Source organism: Lissotriton helveticus, chromosome 3_1 (genome assembly GCF_964261635.1).
Source record: "Lissotriton helveticus chromosome 3_1, aLisHel1.1, whole genome shotgun sequence".
Lineage (NCBI taxonomy): Eukaryota > Metazoa > Chordata > Amphibia > Caudata > Salamandridae > Lissotriton > Lissotriton helveticus.
In genome coordinates this window covers 412,292,667-412,317,362 of record NC_136061.1, presented here as the reverse complement: position 1 = coordinate 412,317,362, position 24,696 = coordinate 412,292,667, and the positions used below count along the sequence as shown (strand labels likewise).

The 24,696-nt window shown below is 39.4% G+C and overlaps 1 protein-coding gene and 1 long non-coding RNA gene across 2 annotated transcripts in view; one reads left to right on the top strand and one right to left on the bottom strand.

The window, feature by feature from the left end:
* CDK15 (cyclin dependent kinase 15) overlaps nucleotides 1-24,696 on the bottom strand; it is a 448,471-nt gene that overhangs the window by 126,403 nt on the left and 297,372 nt on the right. Inside the window, exon 11 of the mRNA XM_078680225.1 lies at nucleotides 5,315-5,366. Within this exon, the coding sequence (XP_078536351.1) occupies nucleotides 5,315-5,366 (52 nt within the window). The remainder of the gene's footprint in view (nucleotides 1-5,314; nucleotides 5,367-24,696) is intronic.
* Nucleotides 1-24,696, top strand: part of LOC144822555 (uncharacterized) — a 198,453-nt gene that overhangs the window by 150,194 nt on the left and 23,563 nt on the right. The gene's annotated exons all lie outside the window — the stretch shown is intronic.

The following is a 24,696-nucleotide window of genomic DNA, read 5'->3' as shown; positions in this document are numbered from 1 at the left end:
GGAAGGAACTAACATAAAATTGATGGAAAAGCCATCAAATTAAAAGCAGGAAAATCAGTAACAGTAAAGCCAATTAATATTAAGCAACAGGCAATCTCCAAGCCCTTGTATGTTCTTGGTAAGCCCATAATATTACTTGAAACAGATAGCACATGCGCTGTCTTGTAGCCTGAACCTAAAATGTCCCAGTGCTAAAAACTAGAGGGTTCATTATCCTATCCTTGTGGAAAACACGCTTTGTCATAATGTAATGCTCTAACTCGCTTCCTTGAATGGCTTAACGCAAAATTCATGTTCTTAGCATTTGAACATCAGAAAAATACATTTTTGAGAGTCAAAAGGAGTGCTAAACTGTAATGCTCAGACCAAGATCCTCATCATGAATGGCCTGATAAATTGACTAGATTTTGAACCCTTCATTGCCCCTCCCACCGCAGGTACCACTACAGGGGTATTAGTAAATCTTAGTCCACTATTAAATTAGAAATTACCAGGAAAATGGTAATTCCGAGTAAAACTCCCTCAGTAATATCTCATTATTCCAGAAAGAGCTTTCAGCTGTTTGAGCAGCCAAAATCTCCATATAAAAGTGAAAAATGTATAATTCTGCTAGTAATTAGTGAAGCCACTCGTAATGAGGGTCAAAGTGTGTGAAATGGAATTTTAAAGGCATATACTATACCAGAACAGCAGAGTGATAAATGGAAGTAGAACAATGGGTTGGCATGACCTCAAGCTATCTCCTTTTTGGTTCATTCCGTAGGTATATTACATGGAGGATGAGATGGACAGGCGTGTAGCGTTCTTCCTCCACGACGTAGGATTTATTTATGCCACCTTGCAGAGAGGCACCCTTTGAACAGTTGTAACAGTTTCGTGACATTGTGGGCAGATCGCACGGTGGCATTTCATCAGATCATTCTTCAAGGGTGGGCATGCCTTAAAGGCTGCATTTATCTGATTGAAAGGGATTAACCTTACATTCAACAATGTTGATCTATTTACCACTACCACACGTGAGATACCTCACCAGTCCAAGAGTGGGAGCTGGGACTGCCTAAGCACTGAGAGTTATTTCGTCTCCTACTTTTTACCCCTCACTACTGTAAAAGGGAAAGATGCCAGGAAGCCTGGCTGGCACATTGAAAAGAATGCTGTTACTGTAGTTCATAAGTTACTTTTCTTTGTAGGAGTGGGGGTAACCAGCTTTGGCTATTTTAGGGTACAGGTCACTCAGGAGTTGTAGGTGATACAAACCCCCATGCCTCAATCACTCGCTCTCTCCCACCATGAAATGTACATCGCAGAGGTATAGACTGAATGTTTTCAGTCAGAGCTTTGTACTGGCATGCAGTGGTGGCTGTACCTCAAAGCCATGGGCCTTATCCCAGAACAATTGTTTTCTGAGTTGACTAGGCCCTCACACTGGAGAAATGCAAGACTGGGTGCCTCCTGTCACCCTTTGAACAGACCGTGTTCAGTGCATCTGCAATATATTCGATTCTACTTATTGCAGGAAGACAACAGAAGATATTGAAAGGCGCAATGTGGGGCAATCATGTGGGCTTAACATATAAAACCAATTGGTGCAGAGACAGAATATTGAGAGAAAACATTGAGTTGCACAAATATCGAGTCATTAATATCGTGGTTCAGAAATATCGACAGCAAGAATATTGTGGTCAAGAATATCGACTTAAGGTAAGTAATATCGATTTTAAAAATATTGTTATAGTGTTTAATAGTGTTTGTAAAAATATACTTGCTAAAAATATCAGGTTTTTTATTAATGTTATGTATTTTAGTATATATTTTAAATGTATGTGATGTATTTTTGGTATAAGAATTGTTTGTATTTTTAATATATGTATTACATTTTTAGTAGTTATTAATTTTTTTAAATGATTTGTGCGTTTTTAGTTCCGTAGTGGGTTGTGAGTTTAAAGGGGAGTAGGGTGGGAAGTCATTTAATTATATTAAATCTATTGATTATTTTTTATTTATTAATATTTGTTTAATTGAGGTGTTATAATGTTAAACGTGTAAAGTAATTTATTATGAATTAATTAATAATTGGTTGGTAATTCATTTTAATTGGTCATTAATTATGGTAATTGTATAATTAATTTTAGGTGTGTGTTGTGGTGTTTATAGGTGTAAACATTGGGAAGTAATTTATTTTTAATTGATTAAGAATTGGTTGTTAATTAATTTTAATTAATTAATTGGTAATAATTGATAGTAATTGTGTAATTGATTTTAGGTGTGTGTTGTGTTGGTTATAGGTGTAAAGGGTGGGAAGTAATTTATTTGTAATTGATGAATTAATAATTGGATGTTAATTCATTTTAATTAATTCATTGGTAATTAATTATGGTAATTGTTTAACTAATTTTAGGTGTGTGTTGTGGTGTTTATAGGAGTAAAGGGTGGGAAGTAATTTGTATTTAATTAATATATAATTGTTAATGTTATTTTTTATATTTATTTTGGGTAATTGTTTATTTGTGTGTGTGTTGTTTTTACTTTTAAATGGGTAAAATGTGGGTATTAAATACATTTTAATTACTTTATAACTAGTTGTTAATAGTAATAGTTTTTTTATTTAAAAATAAGTTTTAATTGTGTTTTATCATTTTATAGTTCACTTTAGGTGTGTGTTGTGGATAGTATAGTGTTAAAGTGTGTGTGGTCTATGTTTATTAGTTTTTTATTAATAATATTGTTTAATTGATTATTAATTAAGTTAACTATGGAAGTACATTTAATTGAAAATGTTGAAGTGTTTTGTTATTGGTGTGGTGTTATAGAGTAGGAAATAAAAGAAATACATTTATATATTAAATAATTTCTTTGTTGGTAAATATTTTTGAGTTTAAAAGAATTCTTTGTAATAAATGTATTTATTATTTTATTTGATATATTATTTGTAGGTTTTTGTTATATGTAATTATTATATGTTTTCTTTTTACATATTTAATTGTTTTATTTATCATTTTTTAAATATTGTTTTTTTATTTTCATGATTATTTTTTTATTTTTTTATTTTTATTTTTGTTTTACCTGTTTGAGTGTGAATAGTAATTTTTGTCTCTCTGCTATCCAACACTTTCCCTAATGTTGCACTCACTAGAGTGGGAATAGTAATTTTTACCTCTTCGCTATCCAGCACTTTCCCTACTGTTGCATTCACTGGAGTTTGAAAAGTAATTTTTACGTCTCCGCTATCCAACACTTTCTCTACTATTGCACTCACTTGAGTGGAATTAGTAATTTTTACCCCTCCGCTATCCAACACTTTCCCTACTGTTGCACTCACCGGAGTGGGAATACAGATTTTTACCTCTCCGGTATCCAACACTTATCCACCTGTTGCATTCAGTGGAGTGGGAATAGTAATTTTTACCCCTCTGCTATCCAACACTTTCCCTACTGTTGCACTCACTGGAGTGGGAATAGTGATTTTACCCCTCCGCTATCCACCACTTTCCCTACTGTTGCACTCACTGGAATGGGAATAGTATTTTTTACCCATCCACTATCCAATACTTATCCTACTGATGCACTCACTGGAGTGGGTATTATAAAGTGTACCCATCCTCTATCCAACACTTTCCCTACTCTTGCACTCTTTGGAGTGGGAATAGTCATTTTTACCCCTCTGCTTTCCAACACTTTCCCTACTGTTGCACTCTTTGGAGTGGGAATAGTATTTTTCCCCCTCCGCTATCCCACACTTTCCCTACTGTTGCTCTCACTGGAGTTAGAATAGTAAATATAATTCTTCCGCTATCCAAAACTTACCCCACTTTTGCACTGACTGGAGAGGGAATAGTTATTTTTACCCCTTGCAATCCAACACTTTCCTTACTGTTGAACTGATTGCATTGTGAAATGTACGTTTAAATATATTTTAGTAGCTTAATGTTTTAATTTATTATAGATTTTTGTTATTTTATACTTTAAATTATTAATATATAATGTTAGTGTTTATATTAGTTAACATAAATTAAAAATAACAGTTTAATTGTTTTAAAGTAAATAAATTATTATGTGTGTGTGTTTATTTTTTTGTTAAGTTTATTTGTTATATTTTATTAAAATGTATATCAAATATTTTTATTTTGGTAAAATTATATATCATATTTAATATATTTAATATATATTATTTTATATTGATATAAAAGTCGATATTTTATTCATCTATATATTTTTTTTAACATCTATTTTTTTTGTCTATATTTTTGTATTTACCTGTAACTATAGGGATCAATATTTTTGTTGTCTATATTTTTTACTCAATATTTTTTACATTGATATTTTTTACATCAATGTTGTGTCAGTGAACCACACCAATCTGGCTCACTTACAGTCTACTCTGGGTTAACAAAGGTGTCGCTAGGAATGTTAATGTTCCCTCACTGTCAGAATAGCATGTGCCCATTACCACTATTGGCTAATCGCATTCCCCTGTTAACTACACATTTCCAAGCTTACTAAATAAAGTACCACGATTCCACCATAAAGCCCTACGCCACTCTCTGTAAGTCTATCATGTCTTTCACCCAGCAGGGCTAGCACAGTGGAGTTTTGTAAGTACAGTTCTCTCGGTGCCAGTTTCAGAGCACAAGCTCACTTTGGCCAAGGGCTGCAAACAGTTTTCTTGAAGGCAGCGATTGGTCCTATTCACTCTCCGTCTCCCAGCCTTTAGGTTTGGCAGCACCTTACTCCATGATGTGAAGCTCAAGACTTTCCACAATGGAGTAAGTAGAGCTACTTACTGCAGTCCATAAGTCCTTTTGTGTTACAAACAACCATCTCTTAACTGCAGAAGAGGATTGCTTGTAAGTTTATGTTTCTATCTGGTCTTTTATAAGAGTGGGAGCTGAAAGTGAAGCATGTACTGAATCAACGGGGAGTTGCTTGGCACTGTGGGAGGGACGTCCATGCCTTGCCTCTGACGGTACATAAGTAACGCTTTATACTCTTTTCACTCTCTTTTTATGCGAACAGTTGTTTTTTGCACCGGCCCAAAGGGGAGCCTGCAGGGATGAGCAACTTTATGTGCAGTCTCCAGCCCGTGGCAGCCTTTTCCAGCTGTAAATTGAGTTCCCCCCCCCCCAGAGTATTAACTACAGGTTAAGAGTGAGACACGTTATCAACCGTAACAGGCTCATGTTCCGTCAATTGGTAAATCTCTACAAAAAGATTAATATAAACCATTCCAATCTATTATTATGATTATAATAAAATACACCTCCTTTTAGCCCGTCTCCTCAATGCTACAGTGACTTTTTAATAACTCATTACATACCTGCCCCACACATCACTGAGCTGTTTGGCCTTACTCGGCATGAGTCGCCACTCTGGAAAAAAAAGAAGTTACAATGTTGAACAACACGTGTCCTCCTATCTAACGCACTTCATACAAATACATGTGAACCTGCTGCCCTACGTATAAACCATCCGCAGGGTCAGTCCGTCATAGCCTGTCACACATGCTCATTGCCACACACCAGGGGCGCAACTAGATCTTAATTTCGGGGGGGGCTAACATGGCAAATGAAGGGGCGTGGCTAATGTTAATCAGTGGGGCGGAGCTAAAATGGCAGATAATCAGGATCGGTTAATGCTCAGGTCAAGTTGAGAAAAAATGTGGTGATTTTTGTTAATTTGATGCATTTATATGCTATTGTCTTATGAAAAAGGAACAGAATGTACTGAATTAAAAGGCCAATTTAATATATTTTACTGCAAAGCACTTTAGGAACACAATATAACCAATTTCCACAGAAAAAATATTTAATTTATTAACTTCATACAGACTTATATTAGCATAGGCAGACAGTAACCGTTTACATGCTTTACACACTACTCAACTGATACACATGTGTATTCATACATTTGTATCCAGCATTTTGAAAGCCTCACAGCTGCCATCTTGGGCTCTGGGGCCATACCCTTAGTATGCAGGAACAACTGCTTACAATACTGAGGCCAAGCTGCCGATATTTCTATGTGGTATACACTTTACCTCCTATGCTCATACAGTATCACATACTATGGACATCGCTTACAAATCCATTGCGTCATTCCATGCCATTGGTAGGAGGAACGCCTTAAGTATAGAAGTTTAACAACAACACAATATGATACATAGCAAACAATCAGCATTGGCATTTGAATCAGTATAAGCGTGCGTGCACATCGCATCTGACAAGAGCAATCTAACACGCACCTCTTGCCTCTGTGAGGGGGAAACCATTCCAGCAGTGGTGCCATACCTACACTCTATGGTTCAGTATAAGTGAATTACACAGATCCACAGTCTACGGTCTATGCTGGTGTGTGGCTACACAAATATTCTTCTAGCGGGTCCCAAATATCACAGGGTCACGACTGCACTGGCACAAGTTCCCATTAGCTCGTAAGCTGCTCCTGGCAATAGCAGCATACTTAAGCCGTCTGTCGCCCGGGGCAGGGTGCTCAGCCCCCACTTCATGGCCACCCTTATAGCTAGCAACAACACGAGCGCAGCCAGTTTGCGCATGTCCAGGGGTATCCCCTTCACAAAGGCCAGCAGTGCCGCCAGGGGTGAACACTCAAGCGGAAGTCCCAATATGTCACACAGTCAAACAAAAATCTCCTCCCAATATGAGGCAAAGCCCGGGAATGTCCAGACGAGGTGCAGAAAATCTGCGGCTAGAGCAGAGCACCTGCCATATCTAGAGTCGTCTCCCAGCCCCATTTTGTCCAACCCAACCGGGGTGCAGTACATGTGATGTAAAAAGTTTACATGTAAGAGTCTAAGTCGGTAGTTTGGGGATTGTGCCCATGACTGTGTGTAGCAGTACTACCATTAATCATCTGTTAACAGACGTGACTGCTTTACTGCTAGGTATGCGTACTGGCTCGTGGTAAATCGGTGCGGCGAGGGAGTCTTGAAAAACATTTCTAATACCTGAAACGTCGGGGGGCATTCGGAAACTTTGCATTTCATGTACGCATAGCATTGTGCACTTGGCAATATGTGTAGGTCCCTGGCACCCCAAAACCCATACCCACCCCAAACCCTAAAATTACCCCCATGGAGCCCCAAAACCCATACCCGAGCTGATCCCTAAAATTACACCCTTGCCCCCCAAAACCCGTACCCACCCTGAACCTTAAAATTACCCCAGGCACCCCATAACCCATACCCACCCTGATCCCTAAAATAGCCCCCTGACACCCCAAAACCCACACCCGCCCTGAACTCTAAAATTACCCCTGGCACACCAAACACATACCCACGCTGAACACTAAAATTAACCCTGTGGCACCCCAAAACCCATACCCACCCTGAACCTTAAAATTACCCCTGGCACCCCAAAACCCATACCCATGCTAAACAATAATTTCCCCTCTGGCACCACATAACCCATACCCACCCTGAACCATACATTTCCCCCCTGGCACCCAATAACCCATACCCACCCTGAACCCTAAAATAGGCCCCTGTCACCCCAAAACCCATACCCACCCTGAACCTTAAAATGACCCCTGGCACCCCAAAACCCATACCCATGCTGAACCATAATTTCCCCTCTGGCACCCTATAACCCATACCCACCCTGAACCATAAATTCCCCCCTGGCACCCAATAACCCATACCCACCCTGAACCCTAAAATAGCCCCCTGACACCCCAAACCCCACATATGCCTTGAACCCTAAAATTACCCCTGGTACACCAAAACGCATACCCACGCTGAACCCTAAAATTACCCCCTGGCACCCCAAAACCCATACCCACCCTGAACCCTCAAATTGCCCCCCTGACACCCTAAAACCCACACCCATTCTGAACCCTAAAATGACCCCTGATATCCAAAAACCCATACCGGCCATGATACCTAAAATTACCCCCCTGGTACCCCAAAACCCATACCCACTCAGAACCCTAAAACTACCCCCTGGCACCCCAATTCGTAACCCACCCTGAACCCTAAAATGTCTCCCTGGCACACTAAAACCCACACCCACCCTGAACCCTAAAGTTACCCACTAGCACCCCAAAAAATGAACACTACATTTGCATATTCGGAGGGGACTGTCCTCTGACGTTTCCATGTGTGGGTGCTCTTGGATGCAAAAATAGAAAGATCCATGGCCCTGTTCACCATTCATCTAGTGAGCAGTGCAGTGGATGTGAAGTCCATCCAAGTGCACAGACAGCAGGGGCAAAGGGATGGCAGTGCAGGTGACGCTTTTCCATTGTAAATTAATTTCTGCTGGCGTCATAGCCCAGGGTGTGCTGTCTGTGCACTTGTATGGAATACACATCTATACAAGTGCACAGACAGCACACCCTGGGCTATGACGCCAGCAGAAATTCCTTTACAAAGGAAAAGCGTCGCCTGCACTGGCCAGCCATTTCCCCCTGCTGTGCACTTCACACCCCATGCTCAAGTGCTTAGGTGAAATCCCTGCCCTCAGGCAAGGATTTCACCTCAGTGCCACTCTAAAGGAAAACAAGAGGTGGGGGCAGGGGGGTTCACTCGCTGAAACTGTTCAGAGGCTGGCTGTCTGGCTCGGGCTGCCGGGCCTCTCAGAAAGGATAAAAAAAAATCACATTCTCGGATCGGATGCATTTGTGAATCATTTCAGTGCATCTCATCTTAGCCCGGGCAGAGGAGGCGACGGGGGGGGCTGAAGCCCGGCGAGCCCAATGGGTGTTGCGCGCCTTCCACACACAGACCAAACTTCTTTTTATTCCTTCAAGTCAAAAATGAAGCGAGACAACTGGAGCTGGGTGACAGGGTTTGGAACTCCAGGATGCGGGGTTCAAAGGCATATATAGTTAGCATTGATATTAAGCTAAAAAAGGAATGAATTTTCGAAAAAGGACCCAGGCTTTTTCAGGGTAACATGAATTAGCAATCATTTCTTACCCCATAGTCCTGATCTGCCCACAGTCTTTAGGATACCCAGTTCGAGGACCCTCGATACGATGCTGACCACAGTAATATTCAGCAACATTCTAAAACATACAACTTTTCACCAGAGAGTACAGAATCAAGAATTGCTTTGTGTATAGAATCAAGAATTGTTTTGTGTACAGAATCAAGAATTGCTCTGCCCTGTATATCACTCCATCGTTTTCTGGGACGTACCCTGTGGCGGCTAATCCGCAGTGGTGGAGGAGCATCGCCCCACTATCTCAGAGCCAGCAGCTGAAGAATAAAATTAAATGTTATTGTTGTTTTATTTTTCAGCTGCTGGCTGGGCGAAGCAGATGCAATGAGGGACGGGGTTGGGCCATGAGAGGGAGGACGAGTGGAGTGGAGTGTACTTTTAAGTGTGCATGTCAGTTTGGCTGGACAGACATGCTCAGTTAGGTTTTTCCAACCCAGCTGTATTCCATAGCTGGGTGGAAAAACGGCACAGACTCTCTGACCCTGAGCGAGCGTTAAACCAGCCTCCTCAGGCCAAACCCCTCCCTGCTCTCGTGCAGCATGATACTGCCTCATTCTCTTACACTCCCACAAAACATATCCGCCCTGAGTCTTGTGTATCACCCAGTACTGTAACAGCCCATAAATTAAAAAATAGTTTAAATAGTTCCCTCGTATTAGCAGTGGAAATATACTAGTTAACTGATCACAAACTGACAAAGCAGAATACTTTAGAGAAGAATAGAGAGGAAAGCTGTTAAATAATGAGCAGGAAACTTAAATAAGTAAGCAGAATTCCAGAACAATGGGCTCACCCTGAACACTGCATTGTAGAAAACAGGTGTTGCAGTATTAACAGCTAGAGTTAGCAAGACCTAAAAACATACACTTGCCTTGTGCAAATCTAGGCTATATAGAATGCCATAAAGCAGACACAGACATTCCCATTATTACACCTGTAAACCTGCGCCTGGCACGACTTTCCCAGCCTACTAATGGGAATGTTGATGAATTCCCAAAAAAACATGAAAACAATAAAAATGCTTTTATTAATGAATTGGAGTCATTGCCTTTGCATAACACTGGACACACAGCTAAATATGAATACTCACTAACAGACGCAAACAGATTGCATCTTATGACATCCTGATACGTGCCTATATTTGTGTATTGCTTTGTATAAACAAGTATAATAATTATGTTTTAAAAAATATAGACATTTGTTATTTCTGCTTAACAAATGTACATATTTGTTTATTTGCAGAGTTTTAGATAGCGCTGGATTGACCCGTCAGTATCAGAGCGCATATTACTGATACATATTACTATTATTATTACTGATACATATGACATATTACTGATAGTTACATTATTCTGTGTTTTTAACATGTATATACGTGACTGCATAATTAAGTAAATATTTTATCATAACTATCTACAATTTCTTCACTATTGAATTAAAACATTAAAAAAATACATTAATTTAAAGTATAACACACTTGAAGGCCAGAGTTTATTAAATGCATCTTTAATCTACGTATACTACCATCCTTTTGCATATATATGCCGTCCATGTACTTATATATCTATATATTTATTATTTTTCATCTAACTCAGCATATCCAATGCATTAAGCTATTTCTCACCCTATACCGCTCGCAATATACCCTCTACCTCAACTCTCTGACTCATCTCAAACCTCATTCTACAACTCTTTCCAATGTAGTACCCTATTTCTCACCCTATACCTCTATCAATATACCCTCTACCTTCACTCTCTAATCATTCAATACCATTATTATGATCCCCAAAATAACCCTTTCTAGACTATTCCCTCCTCTACCCCTCCTTGCATCATCTCATACCTCTTTTACAATTGAGATCTCACAAAGAAGCCTTTTTAAACCCTTACCTCTGACTCATTGCCCCTCCACCTCCCTTTTACTCATCCCAAACCCGCTAATGCTCTGAGCTCAACAAAAAATATATATATTCTTGACCCTTCCCTCTACTTGTTGTCCTGCATAGTTTTTGTATTGGACACTATGCTATGTCAAGCTTTAACATTTTTTCCAATTTGTGTGTGTGCAACACTGTACAAAACACTTTCAAAGTTGGAAATGTTTGGAGAAAAAAAATCATTTTTCCTTTTTAACACCTGTCTCAAGGAGGCGTTATTTTATGGCACAAAGCCCTTGTCACATATTTACAAAGTCCTGTTTACCATTTTTAGTAGTTAGGGCATTGGGTGGTTGCATGGGGGAACACCCAAGTACTACCCAGCACATATGAACTTTTGTGCTGGAAAGTAAATCCCAAATCAATACTTTACCCCATTTTGCATCACTTTTTTGACATAAGCACGTCACAAAGTGTTAATAAACCTGCCCTAAAGTATAAGTTATTACCTGTGCTAAACTGGCAACAAAGAGCTGAAACTCCTTGGAAAGAGCACAGGTCGAACCAGCTTGCTTCAATTATGAGGAGAGTGTTTTAAAGTCACAAAGACTCGGGGGCCCATTAGCATGTCTGGCGGATCGCCACTGCCCGCATGGCGGTGGCGATCTGCCCAACATTTGTACCTCCCCGCATGCCAATTCCCTCGCCATATTACTATGGCGGGGGACACCCGTCCGCCGGTTTTCCGCTTGTAGGCAATCCGCCCGATTGCCTACCGGGCGGAAAAGCTGTTAACATGGTGGTGGTGTCTGGTAGACACCGCCATCCATATTAGTATGCAGGCGGGGACATGCCTTGCCGCCACCGAAAGACATGCGTTTTTCGACATTGGGGGCCCGTAGCAGTCCCCCAGGGATTCTGGGAGGTGAGGGGTGCACATGGGGGGGTACCCTTTCAATGTACAACATGGCAGGCCTGTGCGGTGCCTGTCACGTTGTGCATTGAAAGGCACAACTTGCTTTTGTGGCATTGCGGCGGGCGGTGCTTTTAGCACCGCCCGTCGCAATGTTACAAATGCGGGATGCACCCGCCAGTGTGGCGGACGCATCCTGATTGTAGGTGCGGGACCACTGCAAGCATTGTGGGCGGTTCTTTTTTCCGGGGGGTATCCGCCCGCCATACTAATGACACCCTTAGTGTTTCCCTTCTGTGACATAACTAGGAACTGAGCACTAGTGGGGAGGCTTTTGCGGCTGTTACCAGAACGTGCAGTTGGATCTAGCCCAGTGTGCAGGTGATGGTGGCCTGCTTGTCCCAGAAGCTCCAGAATTAAGCCAACGTGAATGTCTACATTTTGGAGGCTCAGAAGAAGATTTCAAACTTTCTGAAGCATGAAACTATTCTTACTTTTAAGGTTGATGAGCAAATTATCTGGTACTGCCTGGGCCCACCTACTACGCATTTTCTGTGAAGAGGCAAGCATTTATTTCAGGGCCGGACTGGCCATACGGGGCATTGGGCATTTCCCCAGGAGGCTGGAAGGGTGGGATTCAGTTATGCAGCAGTAGGGCTAGTTTTGCAGTGGTGGGGATCAGTTTTGTTACTGGGGCCAGTTTTGCAGCAGTACTGCAATATCAGCCGTCAGTAACAAAAGCAGCAAGCAAGCATTTCCACCCTCCCGGGGCCCAGCAGTGCCTCACCAAGGGCTGGTCCAAGAAAATTGCCAGGGATGCTTTGCGTTCTCAGTCCAGCTCTGATTCGTTTACAACTCAACAAGGAGTGAGGCGCGGCATCATGGAAGGCGTCCTGCACAAGTCCACTTTAAGAGCTTGTTTTTAGGTCGATCCTGGGCAGCGCATGCGCTGCACTGCGAGGCAGGCTGTATTGGAGTATGTACTTGAAGCCCCGCCCACTCTTCGCCCATATTTGTCATTGGCTTGTGTCATTGGCCTTCGTAAATCCTAGCTTCTGATTCGTAAGTAGGCTTGTGAGTCCCTGCTTAGTACCGCCTTGTCTTCATTTGTAACCTCCCATTGATGGAGCGAGATTCAGAAATGTTTTCCATTTCAACTCGTGAAGTCACACTTCCATATATCAAGAATAATTATATTAATATTTGTGCTGTGTGTGTATTAATTCAACTTAGTTTAAAGTTACATCTACACTGAAAACGCGGGAAACTAACATGTGTGCTTATAAATGTGCAAAATGTTGTATTTCCTTGTATATGAAAAATAATAAATTAATCGTGTCTATTGTCATGTCAAAAATTAATTGCAGCTGTTTAGAATAAATGGCATGTGCTTATTTTGCTTTCCTGTCTAAGTGGTGTCACTCTATTCTGTATAGGTGCCTAAAGAACCCTGCTGGATTAAATGAAGAATGGTAGATATAAAATGCTGCTTTAATTGTGCATTTTTAGCTAGGTAATTTAGACTAATGGGTTAATCATTAGCAATGGAGGGTGGCAACAGAACGAACTATATTACTCGCATTAATTATTCTTTTGTGTTTGTTTATATGATAGTTTCTAAAAGAGGCTTTGGGCCTAGTGAATATTCACGTTTTACTAAAATCTGCTTGGAGCCAGAGAGAGTCCATGTTGGCAGCGATTTCCTCCGGCCTGAAACAAAATTGTCGTGCTGAGCTGACAAACCTTAGTCGAGCAAGGCCAAGGCCAGGAACCGGCAAGAAGGTCTGAAACATGCTACGTATCTGAGGAAGCCAAAAACTTTTCCTTGTATCAAATGTTGCAACTGGAGGAAGCTGCGTTGTTCGAAAACTATAGACAATGGTCTCTAAGAACGTGACGGAACTGTGATTCTGAAAATGTGGTAACACGTCGCCTGTCACTTTTTGACCAATGGGACTCCGATTTCAGCAGAGAAATATGCTCTTTCTTAGATTAGCTTAGCGTAGAAAGGTATAAAAACTCTTGCCCCGTGGAAGAGTTATGCTTCTCCTTGCGGACCTTTCGATGAGGGCGTTGTGCTGTTGGACTTTCCTTGGAGCACGTAAGAGCCTTCAAAGACTTTACTCTTTAAATTCTTTATTATAATTAGCTTAGTTAGGGACTTAGGTTTTGAAAATGCCAAAATGATAAATTTCATTTGCAATAATATTCTGATTCATAATAAAACTGTCATAACCATTTGCAATGATTCAAATAAAAATGCTTTAATAACATTTCTAATATATTTTCCAAATGAGTAGCTAATAAAAATCTTACTTTAGAAAACAAGCTGGTCTTGTATTTCATGAGTTTAGGTTACCATTCGCTAGATCTTATCGCCACAGTGGCTTAATTAATTTGTAGGGTTTGTATAGTGTGATGAATTCATTTACCGTGGTTGTATATAAAAGTTTATAAATTGTGAATAAGTTAATTAGATCACATGGTCCAGTTGGTCAAATTATGTCATATTAGATTTATGGGCCTTATGATTGATTAGTAATTGATAAAGTATACTGTGGAGTTGGGAAGTGTAGCTTATGACATATTTCCTATAGTCCGCTGGATCAATTTCCTAGTAGCAGACTTGATGGTTGCTATGGTAACCGACATGCTATACATGGTAGTTGCATAGGATCGATTATTAACATATGTTGAGTTCGTTTATTTGCGTTATGTGTAGTCGAAAGGTATTTTTCCTGTAGTGTGAAAAATCCTAGTTGTACCGGTACAGAGTGGTGTGACAAGAGTGAAGTCACACAGTGCATTTGATCTGTTTCAGAGTTGTGGTATCGTCGTGTATCACAAGTGTTGTCGTCGTGCAACACGTGTTAGGGATATAGGTGTGTTAGATAGAATGTATGCATAGTGAGGATTGTCTATGAAATCGAAGATTTGAGTATAGGGACAATGTGCCCGTTCTAAAAGTCTTTGTGGGAAAAGTAATAGAATATATTCGAGCTTGAGTGAAGGGTAGGATAACTTCGTTTATTTTACTGACGATTCATGTTATCTATAGTAGGTTAGAGTCCTGCTAGGATTTCATGTGTGTATGGTTAGGGATACTTTCCGCTTGAAAGTGTGTAAATGGTTTTGTAATTTCGTTCGAGTCAAACTTTGAATTGCTACTTTATGTGCATTCAGAGAGAAACGCGTTCGCTATTACGTGTTTGAAGGGTAGAGTAAAAATTTACTTTATCGGCAAATGTATATTCTGTGAGAGTAGCGTCGTCTATTCCACGCAAAGAATTTCTTGTGTGTCTATAAAAGCTATCACTTTATTTAGAGAAACAGACAAATGATTTGTTCTTTTTGTTGTCGTTAATCAAATTTAATTGAGAAAAGCGTCTTTAAAATGGCGCTGTGAAAAGTTTTTGTGAAGGAGGGTTGAACGCTGAGAGTGAGACGCGAGAAACCGCAGCGGCTGTGTACGTCACACAGTCTGCGCAGTGATTGGGTACTATACGTCACAAGCTGTACTCTGATTGGCTCACGTGACTTCGTTGAGCTGAACACTGATTGTTTTTTGTGGGAAGCTCTGTTTCTATTGATCGAGCAAGATAGTGACGTAGCTCGAACCTGATTGGCTTGTTGGTGTGTTTCGCGCACGGATTGGCTGGTATTACAACCAGGAAACATTTACGATCATTTCTGATTAAACGGATTTGATTTAAAAATGACTTATTATTATAAGCATGTTGAGAAAAAGACTTCGATGCTTCAAAAATTTAACATTTTTATTTCACCTGACAAGAAAATAAAAACGCGAGGTGGTAAATTACTTCATAAGTACAAGACACCTGCAGCATATATGGAAGGTGAATATGGTTATCATACTGTTCTGTGGTTTGATGTTTGGAAACATTATACAAAGGATGACGGAGTATTGGTTTGGCCGGATGATGGTTCTTTTAACATAAAAATTTTAAGAAATTTAAGAGAAAAGATGTCGGCTCTTATACCGAAGCCTAGACCAACTCAATTTGAAGCTTTAGTTGAATGGGAGGATGAGATGTTTCAGCTTCAGAAAGAAGCAAGTGGGATAAAAAGACCTCCGAAAACACCGAGTTATAGTGGGAAACACATGAAGATAGAATGCGTATGTGGAGACAGGGAGATATGTGCGATGGTCTCTATTTAATTAGAGAAATGGTTTTAGGGTCTCCAGGTGAAAAGAGAACTGAAAAGAAAAATAACACTGTTGTAGAAAGCGAATCTGAAGACGCAGTCTTAGAAGAAATTTACATTACAAATAATAAGAATGCACCATTAAGACAGCCTCGTTCATGGTCCACTCCGATGATTTCTACCGAAACCACTCCAAGTGCACCTCTTTTAAATGACACGCCAAAATTATACCCAAATAATTCTGAATCTTTTGAAACTCCGGAACGATTTGAAACAAGAACTAATTCTAATGTTCATATAGAAAACAGAAGTTTTCCAATGGAAAGGGAAGCCCCTAGAAATCTAATGAGAACTGACAGGAATGAGGAAGTTGCAAATACTTCAGAATACTTACGATCAAAAGAAGAATTAATTAGGCAGATAACTAAAAACATGGATGCAGTGACAGTTCCAGTAACGATTGGTCCTGTTCAACCTGTTTTCGATCAAAAGGAAATTAAACAACCAGGTTTAACAATTTCATTAAATGCAGAAATTCAAAAATTAGCTGAAAAATTTTATTCAGATTTGTCTGAAATTAATCGTGAAAAATCAAGAATGCCTGACTTGACTTTTAATCAAGGTTCTTTTAACCAGACACCAATGGGTGCAGAGTCAGATGCTGAGACTCCTGAGAAAAGAGAATCAAATCCAAAACTTGATGTTGCAAAATTAAAAGCAGACTTGGAAGAATTAATAATTGGCACAATTGGTCCCGACAGTTTAAAATTCTATCGAGATGATGAACTACTGTTTATCAGTAAAAGTATTCAATGGAAAACAAAGAATAAATACGATCAATTGGAAGAACTGGCAGCAGAATTAAAAATTGATTTGAGCAAACAGAAAAACTTGGGAAAGCACTACAGATTAGACTTTACAGAGAAGGACATTGGGAACTTTAATACAGGAGGGAGAATTACACACATAAAAGAATTAATTGTTTACATCAAGAAATTGGGTGACTTGAGTAAATGGAGAGTGAAATGGACCAAAAAGAGGGAAGATGAAAGGTTGGATAAATTGGATCAACTGTCTAAACAGTTTCCAATGAGGGAAATTGCAGGTGGAGGGTACGTGCATGTCCATTGGTCAAGACAAGACATTTTACTTTTCACTAATGATTTTCCTCGTCTGAGAGAGAAACCTGTGGAATGGTACCGACAGGTAGACAGGTTCATCAAAGTTTCAAAGGTTCTGTGGATTGATCTAGATGGATTTTTCAACATTGTCGTCCCATCAGATCTTTGGACAGAATGCAAAGTTGCTGTGAGTTGGCCAAAAACTGAACCAGATCGAATTAAAGAGACAGGTGCTCCAGCACCAGAAGTCATGGATGTTTATAACAAAGTGATTTACTGGTTGAAAAAGAAAATTGCTCCGAAGGAAGTTGATTGGGTTAAAATAGACAGAACAAATCAGGAACCAAAAGAATCAGTACATTCATTTTATGAAAGGTTATTACTGGTTTTTAAACAATACAGTGGATATGAAAAGCTGGATGAAAAGGACATGAGCCACTTTATTTACAGATTCGTCTATGGTCTTAGACCAGAAATTGGAGAAATGATCAGGAATAATATTGTTGGATGGCAATCAAATTCAGTTGATGATATTTTGAGAAAGGCAAAATACTGTAGTGATGAGTTGGAAGTTAAACAAAAAAATTTAAAAGAAAACGCAATGTGGGCACAGGTGAAGGTGGCTGAGCAACAGATTGCAAGCCTTGAAAATAAAAATGGAAACTTTGTACAGAACCAAATTCATGGTCAGGGAAAGTTTAAAAATAATTTCAATAATTTCAACAAACCAAAGTTTAATGTGAAAATTGAAGAATTAAAACAAAAGTTACCTTGTTTTAATTGCGGCAAAACAGGTCATTGGAAGAACGAGTGTAAAAATCCACCCTGAAATTTTAAAAATACATCATTAAACCCACAGATGCAGAATGATGATGATCTGCAGCAACAGTTACGGCTACAGCGTCAGCTAAATGACCTGAGTCTTCAGCTACAGCAGCAATTAACACAACAGCAGAATCAGATTCCACTGCCTCCATTTCCTAATTGTGGGGGAGGTCAGAAATACAATCCAGATATTGGATTCAGCGGAGGTGAACAGGTAATAAGAGCTCAAAGGCAAAATTTGCAAAATACAACAGGACAATTTTTGTTAACAGGAAAACAAGGAAGCGATTCTGATAATTGCTTCTGACGGTGCCCGAGAGAGGGGGAAGAGTGTGTGATTGGAGCCACTCTTGAGGTTGATCAGTCTGGTCCATTTGTAAATGGGAAAGTGAATGATATAGAAATCACTTTTCTTGTGGACACTGGTGCTACCCGTTCTACTGTTAGATCAGTAGAAATTGAAAACCTACCTCTCTCTGGGGATACCATCCAAGTAGTCGGAGTAAGTAATCACAAATGAAAACAGACCTTACAGAGCCTGTGAATGTGGAAATCGGCAGTTTTAAAGACAAACACAGATTTGTAGTTTGTAATAGCAGTCCAGTGAATTTACTAGGGAGAGATATATTATGCAAAATGAATTGCAGGATATATTGCTCACCTGATGGGATTGAATTACAAACCATGGAGGAAGATGGGTTATACAGACTAACTATGCTAATGGTTGAGACAGAAGAAACAAAATTATTTTCTACCTTTGATGAAGAAAATTTACCAGAGGAATTGAAAAAGACAGTTAAATCCGAAATTTGGGATTTGACTGGAAATGAAATGGGTCTGATGAAACATGTCGATCCAGTCAAAATTATAGTGAAGCAGGGAATAGAATTTCCAAACATTCCTCAATACAAAATGAAAGCAGAAACAATTGAGGGTGTTATTCCTGTAATTGAGAAATTCATTAAGCAAGGTATATTAAAAGAGATTGTGAGTAGCCCTTGTAACTCACCGATTATGGGGATCAAAAAGGCAAACGGAACATATAGGATTGTTCAGGATTTGAGAAAGATTAACCAAATTGTTGTTCCTTGTTGCCCAGTTGTTCCAAACCCAGCAGTCATTCTTTACCAAATTCCACATGATGCAGAATGGTATACTGTCATTGATCTTTGCAATGCGTTCTTTACTGTTCCATTGCATCCAGAGAGCCAGGAAATATTTGCTTTCCGGTTCCAGAGTAGAACCCTCGCATGGTGTAGAATTCCTCAAGGGTATACTGAGAGTCCTTCTATATTTAATGAGTTATTGAAGAGATCTTTGGAAGATTTGAATTTACCTGGCAGATCGACATTAGTACAATACATTGACGATTTGTTGATTGCAGCAAAAACAAGGGACAGCTGTATAACAGATACAATAACTCTGTTGAATCATCTGGCAGGAGAGGGACATAAAGTGTCTCCTGCAAAATTACAATTTTGTAAACAAGAAGTGAAATACCTTGGTCATAGAATTGCAAAAGGAATGAGACAAGTGACAATAGAGAGAATTAAAATGATCCAGGGAATGCAACCTCCAAGAACACAAAGACAAGTGAGAATGTTCTTGGGAATGGTTGGTTACTGTCGTCAATGGATCAGTGGATTTTCAGTAATTGCAAAACCACTACAAAGATTGACAAAATCGGATGTAAAAGATCCAATTATACTTACTGAAATTGAATTGGAAGCTTTTGAAAAACTAAAAAGAAGTCTGTGTGAAGCTCCAGCTCTGGGCATGCCAGATTATGAAAAAGGTTTTGAGCTGTATTGCAGCGAGAGAGAGGGGTGTGCCTTGTCTGTGTTAATTCAGAGACATGGAAACATGAAAAAGCCTATTGCTTACTTCTCAGCAGTTCTAGATCCAGTTGCAAAAGCCTTACCAGGTTGCTTAAAAGCAGTTGCAGCAACAAGTGTTAGCCTTGAGCAGAGTGAAGGAATCATAATGGGATTTCCTGTAAAAGTTTATGTTCCTCATTCAGTTGAAATTCTTCTTACAAGAAGTAAAACGCAACACCTTACAAGCAACAGGTTGACAAAATACGAGAAGATTATTTTGGGATCAGACAATGTTTCAATAGCAAGGTGTGTGAATTTAAATCCTTCCACACTGTTACCTGACACTGAAAATATTGATGAAAATGATGTGGAGCATGAGTGCTTGGATGTCATGGAATACTGTACCAAGCCGAGGCAGGACATTAAAGATGTACCATTGCCTGAGTCAGATTTTGTATACTTTGTAGATGGCTCCTGTCTAAGATCAGAAGGAGGTGTTTTGAGAGCAGCATACTCAGTCTGCACAGTAGCAGATATTGAAGAAGCATCATGTCTTGAAGGAATGCGTTCAGCACAGGTGGCTGAATTGATTGCTTTAATTCGTGCACGTGAATTGGCAAAAGATTTGAAAATTACCATAATTACGGATAGTCAGTATGGGTATGGAGTTGTGCATGATTATGGACAACTCTGGTCTCAGAGAGGCTACATGACATCAGCAGGTTCACCAATCAGAAATGCAGAATTTATCAAAAGATTAATTGATAGCATACAGTTGCCAAAAGAAATTGCTGTAGTAAAATGTGCAGCACATAGAAAAGGTGAAGATTTTATCACCAGAGGCAATGCTTATGCGGATGAAATTGCTAAGTATTGTGCAAGGAATAATTATGCACTTAATCGGGAGAAAAACAAAGAATTTGGTTCAAGTTCATTGATGCTAACATCTGTTGTTGAGACATGGCAGGAAATCAGAGATTTGCAAAAATGAAGCTGATGATGAAGAGAAAAACACATGGTTAAAGGCAGAATGTAGACAGCGAGATGAGGACGGAGTTTGGACTTACAAAGATGGCAGAGTAGTTTTACCAAATTGCATGATTGCTGACATGGCCAGAATGTATCATGGCCCTGGTCATATTGGAAGAGATTCTATGATTAGGCTTTTCAAAGAGACATGGTTTAATACCAAGTTTAGAACAATTGCAGAGTCTCTTTGTCAAAGGTGTTTGACTTGTCAACAAATGAACCCAAATAGGAAATCAATTGTGGGAACAGGAATCATAGGTCGGGAGGGTGGTCCTTTCACCAGGCTACAAATGGATTTCATTGAGATGCCGAGACACAACTGTTTGAAATATGTTTTGGTGATTGTGTGTTTGTTTTCAAGGTGGGTGGAAGCATTTCCCACACGTCACAGTGATTCAATTACAGTGGCAAAGTTGCTTCTGCGTGAAATAATCCCAAGGTATGGTTTCCCTGTCACTATTGAGAGTGATGGAGGGGGACATTTTGACAACAAACTGATGAAGTTGATCTGTGAGGCATTACACATTGAGCAGAAAATACATTGTGCATACAGACCAGAGGCATCTGGAGTAGTTGAGCAGATTAATGGAACAATTAAAAATAGAATTGGAAAAATGTGTCTTGAGACTGGTATAAAGTGGACAGATGCTCTTCCACTTGTTCTAATGACCCTGAGAAGTACACCAGATAAAAAGACAGGTCTAAGTCCTCATGAAATTATTATGGGCAGAGTCATGAGACAAGCTTTTGTACCAGTAGGAAAACTGTTATGCATTAATGACAGTGCAATTTTGGAATACTGCAAGAGATTGTCTGACGTAGTGACTTCTGTGTCTAATCAGGTGGTAACTGAAGTACAATCGAAAGACAAAGTGCAGACACATGATCTGAGACCTGGAGATTGGGTCAGAACAAAAGTTCATTGAAGAAGAAACTGCTTTGTCCCGAGGTGGCAGAAACCAAGGCAGGTGATTCTCGTAACAACGAATGCAGTGAAGTGTAGAGGATTAAAAAGGTGGATCCATTCCAGTCACACTATTCCAATACCAACACCTGAAAACTCTGATGAAGAAAGCGAGACAACAGATGATTCAGATTCTGAAGAAGAAGCTGGAAGAAATCCAGATTCTGAAGATCGACAGAGAAGTCGACATCTGGAAAATTCATCTGTGAATGGAAATTTGATTAGAAAAGACTTGAAAATTATTGAAATAGATTCTGAAGATGAAGATAATCTGCTAGATAAAGGAGCAGCAGAAGAGTCAGACAAAGAAACAGAAGAGGTAAAAGAACGTGAAAAGGATAAAAGAAGAATAACAGAAATTACAGAAGAATCTGATCAAGTTCGGAAGAAAGACCAGGAGAGTAACGAAAGGCAGAAAACAAGCTCTGAAAGCAGGAACAAGAAAACCGGAACTGGGAAGTTAAAGGTGATTGAAGAAGTGGAGGAAGACGAATTACTGAGTACCAGTGATGGGAGAGAAAGTGGTGTTCTTAACGGAGTGAAATTGCCGATTAGAGAAGACCCTGAGATAAAAATTGAAATTTCTGACAGTGACTCTGGAGAGAGTGATGAAGAATGTCAGAGGGAAAGAGTGAAGAAAAGATCGTGGAAAACAGAATCTAATGTGACTGAACCAAAAAGAAAAATTTTGAGAAAAGGAGAGACCTGGCCAAATGAAAACGGAGGGTTGAGAGTCAGGTTAATAAAGAGATCGAGAGAGCAGGTGAATGAAATAACTAGTCGGGAAGATCCTGAAAGTAAAGCAGAAAAAGGAAAGAAAATAGAAGTAGTGACTAGAAAAACAAAGAGAGTTTTGAGGCCAAATCAAAAGTATAAATCTCCTGAATGGGCATATATAATTATACCACCTGTAATTGAAATAAACAGTAGCAGCCAGGAAGAAATTGAGGACAATAGTGACAATGATTGAAGTACTAACCTGTTAGAATTTAGGAATAAGTTTAAGTTTCTGATCTTGGCATAAGGCTGAAGAAATTGTGTTAGGTGACACAAGGTCGAAGAAATTGTATTTAGTTGGAGAATAACTTGTGACGCAAGGTCGAAGAAAGATTGTTAGAGTGTTTTTAAAAAAAAAATAATAATAATAATTTTTAAAAGGGGGGTGTTTTAAATTTTAGGTATTTGAACATTTTTGTTTTCTCTTTTTGCAAATAAGGCTTCTTTAAAAAAATAAAAATAAAAAAAAATGCCTTTTGTTATGACGCGTGGTACTTCAAAATGTTCCATTTTCAAGAAATGCTGCAAGATGACTCTGGTGTGTGTGCTCATACTGATTCTGCTCTGGTTAGTTTTAGCTGTCATTTTTCCTTTCGGAATCGATAAGGAGAAGTACAAAGTCAATATGACAAGTAAAGCTTCAGTTAGTCAAGACAAACATAGTGCAACACACAAAGCTAACAAGGTTATTGATCACAGACCAAATATTCATCAGGATAGGTCTGTTGGCGATTTTTCAAGCAATACATTTTCGAGGCTTTTAGAAGAATATATTAAGGTCATGAGTGTCAAAGATTGCTATATCTGTGTAAAGTTGCCTGCTTCTGTCTCTGAGGGAGTGACATACAATATGCTTCCTCTTACTTATGGCATAACCTGCAGTGTGATAGCTAGTTTGTGTTACCAAACTGGTCGTTTAGAGTACTATTATTCAAATTATGACGAAATCTTTGCTAATCTGAAGATTGAAAATGCTTTAAATAAACATAAACAAGCTAAACAGATGAGGGAATTCTTTTTAGTCACTAATGAGCTTACTTATGAGTACGCTTATAGAAATAAATTAACCTGTAAATTGAGAGCTGAAGAAAAGACTTTCCTGAATCTTGTTGAGGAGAGAAGGGCGATTTATAAAAGAAACGAGATGGTCAAACAGACCAAATCAAAGTTTTGGCAGAAGGAGGATGAAAAGCTTAATGGCAAATCTTTTGATAATGTTGCAATTCACATAGACAAACCAATTAGTGGCAAGCTTTGCATTAGGAGAGATAATACTCTTTTTGATAATTTCTTTGTAGGAGCTAGCAATTGTGAGGACACTTACCAAATCATGGGGGGTTGGGGATTCAAAGGTGGCAGAGATCCAATCTTTCCTGGGATCTATTTTATCTGTGGAGATAAAGCTTATTATAATCTCCCCGACCATTGGTACGGGACATGTTTTGTTGGTCTTGTTTTTCCAAAACTTTTTCATGTTGACAGAAATGCAGAGGGTTCTTTTGAAATCAGTAATCATTTGAACAGGTTTAAAAGAGAAAGTTTCTCAGAAATTTTGGGAGACATTTTTGAAGCAGTGATACCTTTAGTAGGTATAACCCTGAATGCAGGAAGAATCAGAAAATTATCCACAATTGTTGACAGATTGTCCACTGACACAGCGGGTGGTTTCCAGTTAGTGGATGTGGAGGTCATTGCGGTTAGATCGATGGTGATGCAAAATCGCCTTGCCCTGGACATACTCCTAGCTAAAGAGGGAGGAGCCTGTGGCATTTTTTTTTTTGTTGAAACTTTTTATTGAACATAAAAACAAGAAAACAGAAAAACAAAACATAGCAAGGCATTACAATAGAATAGTGTCACCATTCGGCTCGTGGGGGGGTACAAACGTAAATCAGAGATCGTTGCAACCAGTAAATCGGGGGGAAGGGGGGGAAAAGGAGACCAGAAGTATACAAAACATCTATAATCCTGCGGAGGAAACATCAGGTTGGGAGGAAGACAAGTCAATATCACATTCCGATATGGGGGGAGCACATATATCACCACAGTATGTGTTCCACTGAGTCCAGATTTTCCCCCATTTACCAGGTGTGCCACGGGAAACATAAACGGTTTTTTCTCAAAACATGCACCAATCCATGTTTTGTTTCCACACTAGGACAGTCGGAGGCCTCTGGGCTCCCCATAGCTGGGCAATGTCACGCTTGGCGATCATGTTACCCAAGGTCACCCATCGAAGCTGCGCCAGA